Raw genomic sequence first — 12,840 nt, 5'->3', positions numbered from 1 at the left:
TAAGCTCTCAGCTCCTTTTTGAGTAAGCTTCCACTTGGTGAGAGGAAAGGCTGCTGGCTTGAGGAGGGAAAGGATAGACTTCACAGACCAGTGATTGACTTAGAGCTGTGGCTTAGTCCAAGGGCGGGCCCCTCCCTACTTTTCAACATCACTGTGCACTGCCTGCAGGGAGGTGATTTCAGTAGAAAAAACTTCCCCTGAAACAAACTGAAGATTTCAGTTAGTCACAATGCTGCTGCATGCAGCTTAGTCATAAACAAGCTCCTTGGTCCTTAGCTTTCTTCCTGTAAAGGTTAGTCTAGAACAGCATTTCCAAAGCTCTATTCCTGAGAATGCTGGTCTCTAAAGGTTCTCCAAGAAACACAAAGCATTCAATGGAAAGCCTGCATTACATCTAACTCTTTGAAATGCACAATAGATTATTTTAAAACTTTGATAAAAGAAACCTGTCATCTTCCTATAACCTAAAAATATTCAAATTTGTTTTGAGTAAAAAGCTTTTTACATAAAAGGTATAAACCTAATGGAATTACTGTTTCATAAAACATAACTTGAGAAAACAAACCTAAAAGAACTCATAAGCTCTTCTGAAGTCATTTTAAATTATTTTTTTAATTAATCATACTAATCAGGTAGGCTTACTTTGGGCTCATGTGAAAAAAACAAAACAAAACAAAAAACTGTAATTAGAAGACTTTCTAGTAAATACATTTATTGGAATGAAAACTCACTATGGTATCCAAATCTTGAAAATTTTAAACTATGAACATAAGACAGAACACAGTTAAGGATCTCTAGATGATAAAACAAGTCATTTTAATGAAAACATAGTCTTACTAATTGCCTTCAATGGACCAAACATTCTCCTACAGACCTGTAGAGAAAACAGGATATGTGGTCAATATCCTCAAGGTTCTTACCTATTAAGTTTTAGAAGCAAAATGATTAGTATAATTTAAGATATGCAAAAGTGAGTGCTCTAAGAAAGGCATTATCACAAACAAGGCATAGTGGAGCCCAGAAGAGCCTAACACATCATTCCCAAGTAGATGACAAATTACTAAACTATTGAGGCACCTGGGTGGCTCAGTGGGATGATTGTCCAACTCTTGACTTCAGCTGGTCATGATCTCAGGCTTATAGGATTGATCCCTGCATACCAGGCCATATGCTCAGGGGGAGTCTGCTTGGGATTCACTGTCTCTTCCCTCTGCCTCCCCACCCTCACCCCCTGCTGATACTCTGTGTCTGTCTTTCTCTCAAATAAATAAATCTTTAAAAAAAATTACTAAACTATTATGTTGGGTTCCTTAGGCTTTTTTTTTTTTTTTTTTTGGTTTATATGATTTTATATCAGGGTTACTTCTCCCCTGAAAGTTTCTACTTCTATTCCTCAATGGTAGTAGGTTTCAAAATTAGGAAATCTTTGGCATAAAAACAATCAAGGAAATCTAAAAATGTGATTATTAAATAACTATCAGAAAGAGAAAAGAAGAAACCCATTCCATTAGATTGCTACACTTCTTTATCAACTAGCAAGTAACATCTAATTCAGTAGGGAACTCAGAACAGGTATACTCTCCAGTGGGGTTTAAGACTGGAAAACAACGTAACAATTCTATGGATGTAAAAACATCACTATGACCAAGATAAGAAGAGAGAAGAATCTTCTCAGTCAACAACCTTCTACTCACTCCCCCTTTCTGGCCATATATGCATAATCTTATTTTTAAAGTACCAAAACATAAGGCATTTTTTTTTAGTAGCTAAAATGTACTGCTATTTGAAGTATGCTCTAATTATTACCAACTTACATAAATATCATTTTAGAATATGAAATTCTAATCACTTGAAGAATGTTATGAAAAAATACCATGGTTCACACTAGATTAATTTTTAATGTAAACTCGTTACTAAGTTTATCCCTGAACAGTTCATATTATAAATGGCTTCAAACTGTTGGACTAGTGCCACAGACTTTTCATAATATGGTCATGCTAATGTTTCCTTAAGCAAAAAAAAAAAAAAAACTTTTGCCCTAAAATAGTTGCACATTTCACATATATTTGGACGTAGGTTCAAAAGAAACATATATGTATAAAGAAACATATATGTATATCTATAGATATTTAAACACACACACATATGCTTAGGAGTTTTATTTAAAAATTACTTAAATCGACTAAACACATTCCTTAGCTTTATGAAACAACAATGACAAATGCTTATGCTGTGACCAAAGAGAATGATCCCGGTGGAATTAGTCCACTTTTCTTAGTTACAAACACATACAGTCCACTATTCCCAAAGGCTACAAAACCCTGCTTCCACAGAGGCCTAGAGAGAAATGGAACTACTATAGTCACACGATGTAAAAATGTTTTTTGTTTTTTGTTTTGTTTTTGTTTTTGTTTTTAAAGGAGAAAAGCTGAAAAGAAGGAAGAGAGGGAGGGAGTATGGGAGAAAAAAAAGAAAGAAGAAAGAGAAGGGGGAAAGTAAGGGAGAAGCAGGAAGGGGGAAGCTGCAATGCTGGTAAGAATACTAAAGATCTTTCTTTTTCTTTCTTTCCTTCTTTTCTTCCTTTCTTTTTTTTTCTTCCTTTCTTTTTTAAAAAAACTTTTCTACATCTGCCTCTCTGCATGGAAATGCTAGTTGCCTTACATCTGTGCTGTGTTAAAAAGCACAATAAAATTATACCATAACAAAGCTAGAAATGCTAATTCACCCACACAGAATTGTATAACTTCTCATGTACAATGCTATGCAGGAAAAATACTCTGTCCCAAGAGAAAAGAGGCCTTGGATTCTACATCTGGTTGTTTGAAGGGTAATAAACTACTAAAGAGAGTTGACCCCAAAAATCTCTGAAAATGAGATCTGGGTGAAAATCCAGAGAGGAATTTTCCACAGCCCTGCTGTTCAGTAAGAACTTACTAGCTAAGCAGACTCCACAAGGAAACAGAAGAGCATAAATGGAGAAAAATTTTAAAAAGAATTAGGGTAGTTCATGAGTAACAGGCAACATTTTTTTCAAGAGCTGGCTGGAAAAACCCCACTATTATCTCATCTCAGTCTCAGTCTCCTCTGCAGGACTAAAATAAATAAATATGCATTATTATACATCCTTCAATGATAAGCTTTACTATTACAAATCTTGTTCATTTAATATAGTAACATACCAGTGGGCTGAGAGTCCTATCTTTTGTTAAGAGAACAACTCAGCATGGTAGGCATCTTCTAATCTAAGGCATCAGCTAGAAAGTCAGAGTCTGAACATAGTTTTTAAGGTTAGTCTCACTAAATCTCCCCTACTGAATTTCTCCTTTAATTCTCTGCACTGCACTGGGGAATGGGGCCATTTCACCAGGTCAAACAGCAGTGGAGGGCAAGTCAGCTGGGAGGCCTATCAAGGCAAGGAAATGCATGAAGACTACTCAGATCACACTAGACTGGAATATACTTAAGCCTGTTTATTTTTTCCCTTTCTAATTTAGCATACATCTCTATGTAAGAGAAATAAGAGCTGTTATAAAGGGCATAAGGATGTGGAAAAAATTGGCAAGAAAGTAAAAAAGAAAGAAATTATTAACTTAATATGTCTCAGAGGCCTTACATACATGATCTCACTCAGCCCTCCAGGGTTTGTACAATTATCATGCTATCTTCAATTTGGAACCTGGGTTCTACAAGGTTAAGTGAGATTCGAAAGTCATAGCCAAAAGTTAAAAAGCTAAGATTCAAACCCAAGGCAGTCTGACTCCAAAGGTTACATGTTGTCTATTGAATCACAGTCATGTGTGTCCGAAGTGGTCAGTCAGAGGACCTGAACTATTGAGACATTTCTCTGGAATCTTATTATAGCTGGGGAACAGACACTGACTTCTTCAAGTTTTAATTTCTTCATCTGAAAAAGAATTAATCACTAAACTGCTTACTTTTATATAGTATTACCATGAGACTATTTAGTATGATCGCTGTTTAGATTCTACATGCCTAAATAAAGTGTTTTGGTTTTTCATTCTCCCCTGTTTTTCCCGAATGGGAGAAAAAAAAAATCACAGGACACCAGTAGCATTTATAAGAAGCCAAGTTCATTACTCTGTTATTTTTAAAATAAAAGCTTTCCTGTTTAGAAAATATAATCACTCCTTTCAGTTCCAGTTTCATCCCTAAAAGCAAAGTATTAACTACAGAGAGGCAACACATCCTGTAGTAAGAAAGAGTTCCTGTGTTGATAACAGGAAGGATAAAAGGGAATTCTTAATTCTTACTTGCAGTTCTGATTATTACAAAATCAAGGTTTGTTTCTTAAAAACAAAAAACAAAAAAACAAAAAAAAAAAAAAAACAGCTAAATACACACATACCAGGTGTCTCATGCTCACCTGGCATAGTACTAGGAGTCTTATAGGAACAAGGATGGCTCTGTGGGAGCAGCAGTATATGCAGGCTAGTTTACGGATGGCCCTCATCCCACCTATTTAACAGGATGATCACATGTGCTGGTACTCAGGATAGGCCCAGTTTATGTAATTATTAATAGTGCCCCTTTTAACCCAGAAAAATATTTGAGTATACATACAATAAATTTATGGCAATCCTATTAAAATTATAAATCATCTTCTTCTTTAATATAACCTTAACCTGTGACCAAGAACAGCACAATTGGTTTCAAAGAAGGCAGATGCAGAATCAATATACAATGAAAAGGAATTGTTTGTAAGATATGCTAAAAGTCCAACACAAAGGCAAATTCAAGTTAGTTAACTGCAAATTCAAGTCTTCTTACCAACAAGCCACTATTGATACTTTTAGTCATTTTCAGCTTTAAAAACAATACAATTTTAAAATATCCACAGAATCCAAAAGATTAGTTCTTTGAGGCAGAACTCATAGAAGAGTGAAGCCAGAAGCAACGAAGAGTGAGAGCAACGGCAGCTTGTGACCTCCCACAATGACATGTACTGACTCCCGTTCAGCCTACGCTCAGGTCTGTGCTTTCCCTCTCAAGATCACAGGAATACAGCCTGTACTGGGTCAAAGAGTGTCTCCTAAAAATTCATTTCTACCACGAACCCCAGAAAAGGACTTTATTCAAAAATAAGGTCTTCACAGATGTCATTAGTTAAGATCATGCTAGACTACAGTGGGTCCCAGAACCAATCAGTGGTTTCCTTATAAGAAAACAAGAGGACACAAAGATACAGCAAAGAAGGCCATGTGACAATAGAGGCAGAGGCTGTAGGGACGCAGTGACATGCCAAGGAATGCCAGACTGTCAGGAGCCACTAGAAGCTTGGAAGGGGCAAAGCATCATCTTTTCCAGAGGCAGCAAAGCCCCACAAAAACTTTGGTTCAGATTTCTGGCCTCCAGAACTGAGAGAATACATTCCCACTGTCTTTTTTTTTTTTTTTTTTTTTTTCAGTAGCAATAGCAATTTTTTTTTGAATTTTTATTTTATTTTTTTAATAATAAATTTATTTTTTATTGGTGTTCAATTTGCCAACATACAGAATAACACCCAGTGCTCATCCCGTCAAGTGCCCCCCTCAGTGCCCACCACCCAGTCACCTCCATCCCCCACCCTCCTCCCCTTCCACCACTCCTAGTTCATTTCCCAGAGTTAGGGAGTCTCTCATGTTCTGTCTCCCTTTCTGACATTTTCTACCCATTTCTTCTCCCTTCCCCTCTATTCCCTTTCATTATTATTTATATTCCCCAAATGAATGAGACCATATAATGTTTGTCCTCCGATTGACTTATTTCACTCAGCATAATACCCTCCAGTTCCATCCACCTCGAAGCAAATGGCGGGTATTTGTCGTTTCTAATGGCTGAGGAATATTCCATTGTATACATAAACCACATATTCTTTATCCATTCATCTTTTGATGGACACCGAGGCTCCTTCCACAGTTTGGCTATTGTGGCCATTGCTGCTAGAAACATCGGGGTGCAGGTGTCCCAGCGGTTCATTGCAACTGTATCTTTGGCATTCCCACTGTCTTAAGCCAACAAGTTTAGGGTCATTTGTTAAAGCAGTCCTAGGAGACTAATTCACATGTTACGTTCAATTATCGTTATCTTTTAAGATTTCACTTATTAGGTTATCAAGGGGCAATAAACAGTGGTCTATGGAAGGCAACACTCAGACTACGCACCCCAAAGACAAGAGCTCACCTGCCCACCTGGCAACCCTACCCTGAGCCTATGAATACTGAAAGCAGTCCCTCCTCTGCTAGGGTAGAGGGGCATTATCTAAGTTGTACCTCATCCTTCTTCTCCTGAATGCGTCGTCTTTCTGCTTCAATAGCCAGCTTCTCCTGGATTTCCTGAGCAATTTCACAGTCTTGTTGTTCACTAAAAGAAAGAAAGAAAGAAAGAAAGAAAGAAAGAAAGAAAGAAAGAAAGAAAGAAAGAAAGAAAGAAAGACACTATGAATAAAGAAAATAAGAAATGATTTTTCCTAAAAATAACACAATTTACTGAATACTCACTATAAGCCCCTGTACGTTTTTCTATCATTTAATCCTCACAATAGTGATGTAAAGAGTTTGATACTGTTACATCTTACAGAAAAAAAAAAAAAAAAAAAAGCTGGGGCTGAGTAGTCAAACCACTTCCCTAAGATCACAGAGAAAATAAGCGCCAGAACCAGATTCTGATCCCCAGACACTACAATGGAAAGTCCCATGCTTTTTCTGCACTCCTGAATCACCTCACCATACTGGGGCCACTCTACAGAGAGGCATGTTTTCTCAAGATTCTGCAGAGGAAACATACACTCTGAGATTAATGTCCACAAATACCCAAATAAAGATAGGGAGTACACAGAAAAAATTGGGGGAGAGCTCACTAAATATCACCGGAATCACTTCGAGGTGGTATGACTTTAAAATGATTGGATGTATTTTTCAGTTTCACTAATACTTAAAATACTCCCCAGCTTCAATTCACAATAGACACCTCCTGGCTGATGCCAGTTTTCTTCATACTCAAGCCCCTAAGAAAACCAAATGTTGTAATACTGTAGCTAGCATAGTTTGTTTGGGCATTCATGCATTCAACAAAGATTTAAATAGCACCTGCTGTGGTCCAGGCACTATGCTCCTCACTGAGGAAGCAAACATGAGTAAATCTTCACTCTGCACTCAGAAGCTCACAATACTTTTTTGGTGAAAAAAACAAGAGAATGATTTTGGTGGGAGAAACAGATCCTTTAAAACAGAACCTCTAAAACAGCAGTTCAAACAAAAAATAGGGTTTGGATCTCTCAGAGATGGTTACAAGTCCATATGTCTTCTGGATTCAGGTTTCAAGAAAAGTCATTGGGAAGCCTAAATCTCCAGAATGTGATAGTTCTGGAGAGCCAATTTTTACACAAAACTGTTAACTAGGAATGAAGACCACAGACAGGTTTAGAGCTTACTATTTAAAAAGATGCTGGAATAAAATCATAATTGTGATTTATAGATGCAGTTGTTTCCTAAACAAATAAATCCTCTCATTCTCCCCCTGCCAAGTGAACTTTAAATACTCAGTAGGGGCATGTGGGTGGCACGTCAGTTAAGCACTGACTCCTGATCTCAGCTCAGGTCTTGATCTCAAGATCCCAAGTTCAAGCCCTGCATTGGGCTCCATGCTGGGTGTGGAATCCACTTAAAAAAAATACTCAGTGAATCTCAGTCTTGGTTATATGTTCCATATTTAACAAACAGCATTTTGTAATTTAAAAGTGTTGTAGAGAGCAATAATCCTAACTTCAATTGAGGAATTAAAATCCATATATTCTATTCTGACAAAACTGAGAGGAAAGAATTATTTTAATTTGTATGGAAATGGGTCACTTAACATGCTTGGAAATAGGTAGGTGTTGGTGGAAGATGTGACACACACACAGGTGTGTACACATGTGTTATGCACACACAAGACAGAAAAGAAGGAAAAGAAAGTAAGACAGCACAGGGAAGGGATGGCAAGATTCCGTTAGAATCAGTAGGAAAACCACTGGAGAAGGTGGCTGCAGATGTGATGTCTGGTTCTGCCACTGACAGCCAGTGAGCTGCATCCTCTTGTGTCAATTTAACAGCTATAAAAGTATTTGCACTTAACGACTTCATTTAATAGGTCTAACATTTTAGGACTCTTATCCACTCAAGCCAAAGTACTGAAAAGAAAAAAATAACTACTCAGAATAGGTTTTATTATATAACCTCTTTTCATTTACTCACTTCTAATAATTAAGAATCATACACAAAATCATGGTCTTAGTTTTCAAGTATGCCTCTATATGCATCTCCCAAATTCATGTAGAATCTACACAGGACTTAGCAATTGTTAATTAAATGCAGATGATAACAGATGGGAAGAAAGCAGAAGCTCGGTAGAGAAGGCAAATCCAAATGAAATGTTAAAGATCACAACTGACATAGATGTATCTCCTCGTATAGAAAATAGCCAAACCATGGAAAGAGCCTAGATGTCCATCAACAGATGAATGAATAAAGCAGATGTGGTATATATTTATAATGGAATATTACTCAGTCATCAGAAAGAATGAAATCTTGCCATTTGCAACAACTTGGATGGAACTAGAAGATTTTATACTAAGCCAAAGAAGTCAGGGAAAGACAAATACCATATGATTTCACTCACATGCAGAATTTAAGGAACAAAATAGATGAACGTAGGATAAGGAAGGAAAAATAAAACCATAAAAACAGGGAGGGAAACAAACTGTAAGAGATTCTTAACTACAGAGAACAAAATGTGGGTTACAGGGTGGGGGAGGTGGGTGGGAGGGAGCATGGGGGATGGGTGGTGGGCATTAAGGAGTACACTTGATGGAATGGGCACTAGGTATTACATGCAACTAAATGATTCACTAAATTCTACCCCTAAAACTAATAATAATACATTGTATTTTAACTAAAATGAACTTCCATAAAAATGTTTTTAAAAAATAACAAACAAAAAAAAAAGAAAGAAAGAATTGAGGTTTAAGCTAAGCTTAATTACTTCAAATCATATTGCCATGAAGGACCAGATTTAATTCATTCAGCCAATTATACAGAATCCAGAGGAAGCAAAATCAAGTGATAAAGAAGTAGTCAACAACTGGCAAATCTGACGCTGGACAGGGCCCCCAGGATGCAGATTGAGTGGGAGGTTCCAGTTCATTAATATTTACAGCATTTCACCCATCCAGTGATGTGCAACTGTCAAAATTACCAGAGTGTGAAAATCATGAAACTTCCTTATTTCAGTTAGGACTATCTGCCAAACCCTGAAGTCCCAGGCAGAAATATAATACCTGGCTCTCTTCTAATTTAAGACCTATAATCCATCACTCCCTGAATCTTCATTTATATTTAGTGTTTTATTTTTATCTCAAGAATCTCTGAATAATCTCATTATGCTATCATTACCCTAATTCAGGATCTTAAACCTCTACACCAGCCTGAGAACTGCCTTTCATAGCAAAGCACTGTGGATCATATACAGAATAGTTGAGAACTCTAGAATATTTTTCTAGCTCTGGCTCTGATCTTCACCTGGTTGTGACCCCGAACCTCTCTACACATCTCAAATCTCTTCTGAAAGATTTATTTATTTATTTGAGAGAGAGAGAGAGCAGGGAGGAGGTACACAGGGAGAAAGAGTCCCAAGCAGACTCTGCCCTAAACACGGAGCCCAGTGCAGGGCTTAATCTCATGACCCTGAGATCATGACCTAAGCTGAAAACAAGAGTTGGTCGCTCAACAAACTGAGCCACCCAGATATCCCTCAAATCTCTCTCTTTAAACTCCATTTCTATTACCCTCAAATCAAACCTTGTCGTCTCTTCATTTGACCATTGCTCAATAGCGGCCTTCACAATCCTCCACCTACCCAGTCCACAAACTAGGCCTCAAAATGAAAACCCCAACAGGTTCTCTGTTGTTTCTAATATAAAATCTGCAAAATCTAAATTCCTAAAAACATAATTTATGTAACCTTTCGGTCCAGGTTTTGACTACTTTTCCAGCCTCATCCCCTACCCATGCCCTTAATCACACCCTGTAGTCCAGCAAGACTGAACATCGTGTAGGTACCATGAGATTCCAAGTTCTTTTACCTCTTACCTTCCCTATTACCTCCTCTGGCGAGAATGGTTTTCCCCAGCTAGGACTACACATTTCTAATTAACCATCAAGGTTCAGATTACCTGTATCTTTGTTGGGATGGTTTTCCCAGTCTCCTCTCTTCATAGGAATGAACTGTATTCTTCAATTTCCTGTGGCTTGTGAGATTATCTGGAGATTTATAATGCTCAGAGCTTTATTCTGAGGCTCTTAAGGGCAATGGCTATATTTTACTCCTATCTCTGGTCTCTAGTGCCTTTCATGGTGACAGGTATAGCAAAAGTCAGTGACAGCGTTTTTTCCAAAATAAGGAAGATGAACAAAATGATAACTAAAGTTCTCTCTATGAATAATAAAACAGAAGGATAAACCCTTCCTCAAAGACAGCACAAATAATAGGTTTTCCTGTTTCTCTGAACAAGAATGACATTAAATTGAGGGGTGCCTTCACTTCTTCCTTTGCCCTTTCCTCCTTAAAACAATACCTTGTGGTAAAATCCATCATTGAGATTTAAGGATGGGGGCCACTCTCAATTAAGAAATGCACCCTGTGAGCTTTTAAAGCATTGGAAAAGAACAAGTCATTGTGCTGGAAGAGACCTTACATGTGATCTTTCCATTTACCTAACTATTAAAGGAGGAGACTAAGAAAGAACTTTTGTCACATGCTGGAGTTATAAAGATAACTGAGGGTGTAATTTAAAGCATTCCAGGGCAGCCCGAGTGGCTCAGTGGTTTAGCACAACCTTCAGCCCAGGGTGTGATCCTGGAGACCCAGGATCGAGTCCTGGAGACCCGAGATCAAGTCCCACATCAGGCTCCCTGCATGGAGCCTGCTTCTCCCTCTGCCTGTGTCTCTGCCCCCCTCTCTCTCTCTCTCTCTCTCTCTGTGTCTCTCATGAATAAATAAATAAAATCTTAAAAAAAAAAAAAAAGCATTCCAGAAGATTCTATCTCTCCCTGAAAAGCAAGAGGTTCAAGGAAAATAATAGCAGCAAACACCCCCAGGAAAGAACTGTAGGAAAGAGTACCCCTAGAAAAGAGTAAAGAAATCCAAAACAACTCAGAAAGTTCTTTGATATCCACTATTTCCCTGGATTCCTCCCAAACCACCTACAAGGCAAAGGGACAGAGATTATTTTCCACATGCTACAGGGAAGAAATATAGACTCAGAGAGATGGACCAAATGGCTCACAGTCCTAAAGTTAAAAGTGCTGAGTTCATATTAGAATCCACATGTCCCAAAACCTAGAAAGTGTTCCAACAACAGAGAAAAATTTTCAAATCAAAGAAAACTATAGGATAGCCACTACAGGATTTATAATTGAATAGTGAAAGGCAGGAGAGGGACAGACACGGAGTCTCTTCCCTGCCCTGCTGCTCCACAGAGAAAATCAGTCCCAGCGTGAGTCCCTCCCACCCCCAAATCCTCACAGGTCTTTGTAGCGCTTCTGGAGCTGAGCCTGAGCTTTCAGGTCTTCCTCCTGAAGCTGCTTAGCCACCTGGAGATCATGTTGGACCAAACGGTTCCGTTGAATGTTCGATGCCAAATGATGCTCAACTGGACAGAAATATTGAAGACAGGAATAACAATGTTTCAGTTTTTGGCTTATTAATAGTATGCCTCAGAATAACTTAAGAAGAGCTTTTCCCTTAAAAAGAGCCTCACACCTATGACTTCATTTTATGCTCTCAATAATGCTATATAACAGGCAACTTCTTTGTATCTTTCCATTAAGTAAAATGAGGATCAGAAAGGTTAAGTAATTTGCTCCTGGTCACATGGCAAAATAGTGGTAGTGCCAGGACTTCCACACAAATGCTCTAAGGCCACGGCTCCTCTGCTCCACCAGTTGTCACTCTATTTATAAATTACATTTTTCAATACTTAATGTTTATATTGACATGTGAATTAATGATTCTTAAATTACATATTCACAAATATGTACTTTTATGTAACAAATACAACTTTAGCTGGATTTAGCTTCCATGATTACATATATAAATACTATGAAGACTCCACAATCCAGATACTGCCAATGCCTTGGAAAGATGTTCAAGCCCCTCTTCTAGGGGAAGGGATAGATGCCAGATAGTGTCTCCTTCCTATAACACTAAGGCAAGAGAAAAAGTTCAAGTCCCCCTTCTCCTTCCATACACCCAACAGTCTCCTAATCCCTGGCAGCTGTCATACTTCAAAATACCCAGAATTTCATCCCCCACCCAGGTGACATTTGCCTAGATAAATCCCCCAGGATAGATGGACAGTGTAGGCCTGGTGACTCTGTTCCTGGCTGTCTCACCCTAAGAAACCTGCCTCAAGCTACCACTAAAAAAGAAAACAGAAGAAACATAATGAGGGCCATTACTCACTCTCTTGTTCCTGTAGGCTGTGGGCCAGGGTGTGGTCCTCTAAAACAGCAAAATCTCGGCACACTGCAAAGGATGAGGGAAGAGAAGAAGACAAGAAGGCTCATTGGTAATATTTTATAGTTTTTTAAAAAAGAATTGTGTTTACTTCAAAAATCAATTCTAATATTATAAGATAACATGCAATGTAAAATAGTGACTAGTTAGTATAAAGTCTTCAATCATAAAAATCCACATAGTACGTGCTTAGTGCCAAGCACAGGGTGTCACAAAATAATGGTTAGCTCTTATTCCTGGCCTACCTATACTAACCACAGAATCAGAACTCAGAGGTCCAGAAATTCT

At 38.0% G+C, this 12,840-nt stretch overlaps 1 protein-coding gene across 3 annotated transcripts in view; it reads right to left on the bottom strand.

The window, feature by feature from the left end:
- CCDC50 (coiled-coil domain containing 50) overlaps window positions 1–12,840 on the bottom strand; it is a 74,031-nt gene that overhangs the window by 32,191 nt on the left and 29,000 nt on the right. For all 3 annotated transcript variants that reach the window (XM_077880086.1, XM_077880088.1, XM_077880087.1), the window contains 3 exons: window positions 12,499–12,561; window positions 11,560–11,686; window positions 6,270–6,360 (listed from right to left, as the gene is read on the bottom strand). In XM_077880086.1, the coding sequence (XP_077736212.1) occupies window positions 6,270–6,360; window positions 11,560–11,686; window positions 12,499–12,561 (281 nt within the window). The remainder of the gene's footprint in view (window positions 1–6,269; window positions 6,361–11,559; window positions 11,687–12,498; window positions 12,562–12,840) is intronic.

This window comes from Canis aureus, chromosome 31 (genome assembly GCF_053574225.1).
Source record: "Canis aureus isolate CA01 chromosome 31, VMU_Caureus_v.1.0, whole genome shotgun sequence".
NCBI lineage: Eukaryota > Metazoa > Chordata > Mammalia > Carnivora > Canidae > Canis > Canis aureus.
Note: the sequence above shows the minus strand (reverse complement) of the source record. Positions and strands in the feature narration are given on the sequence as shown.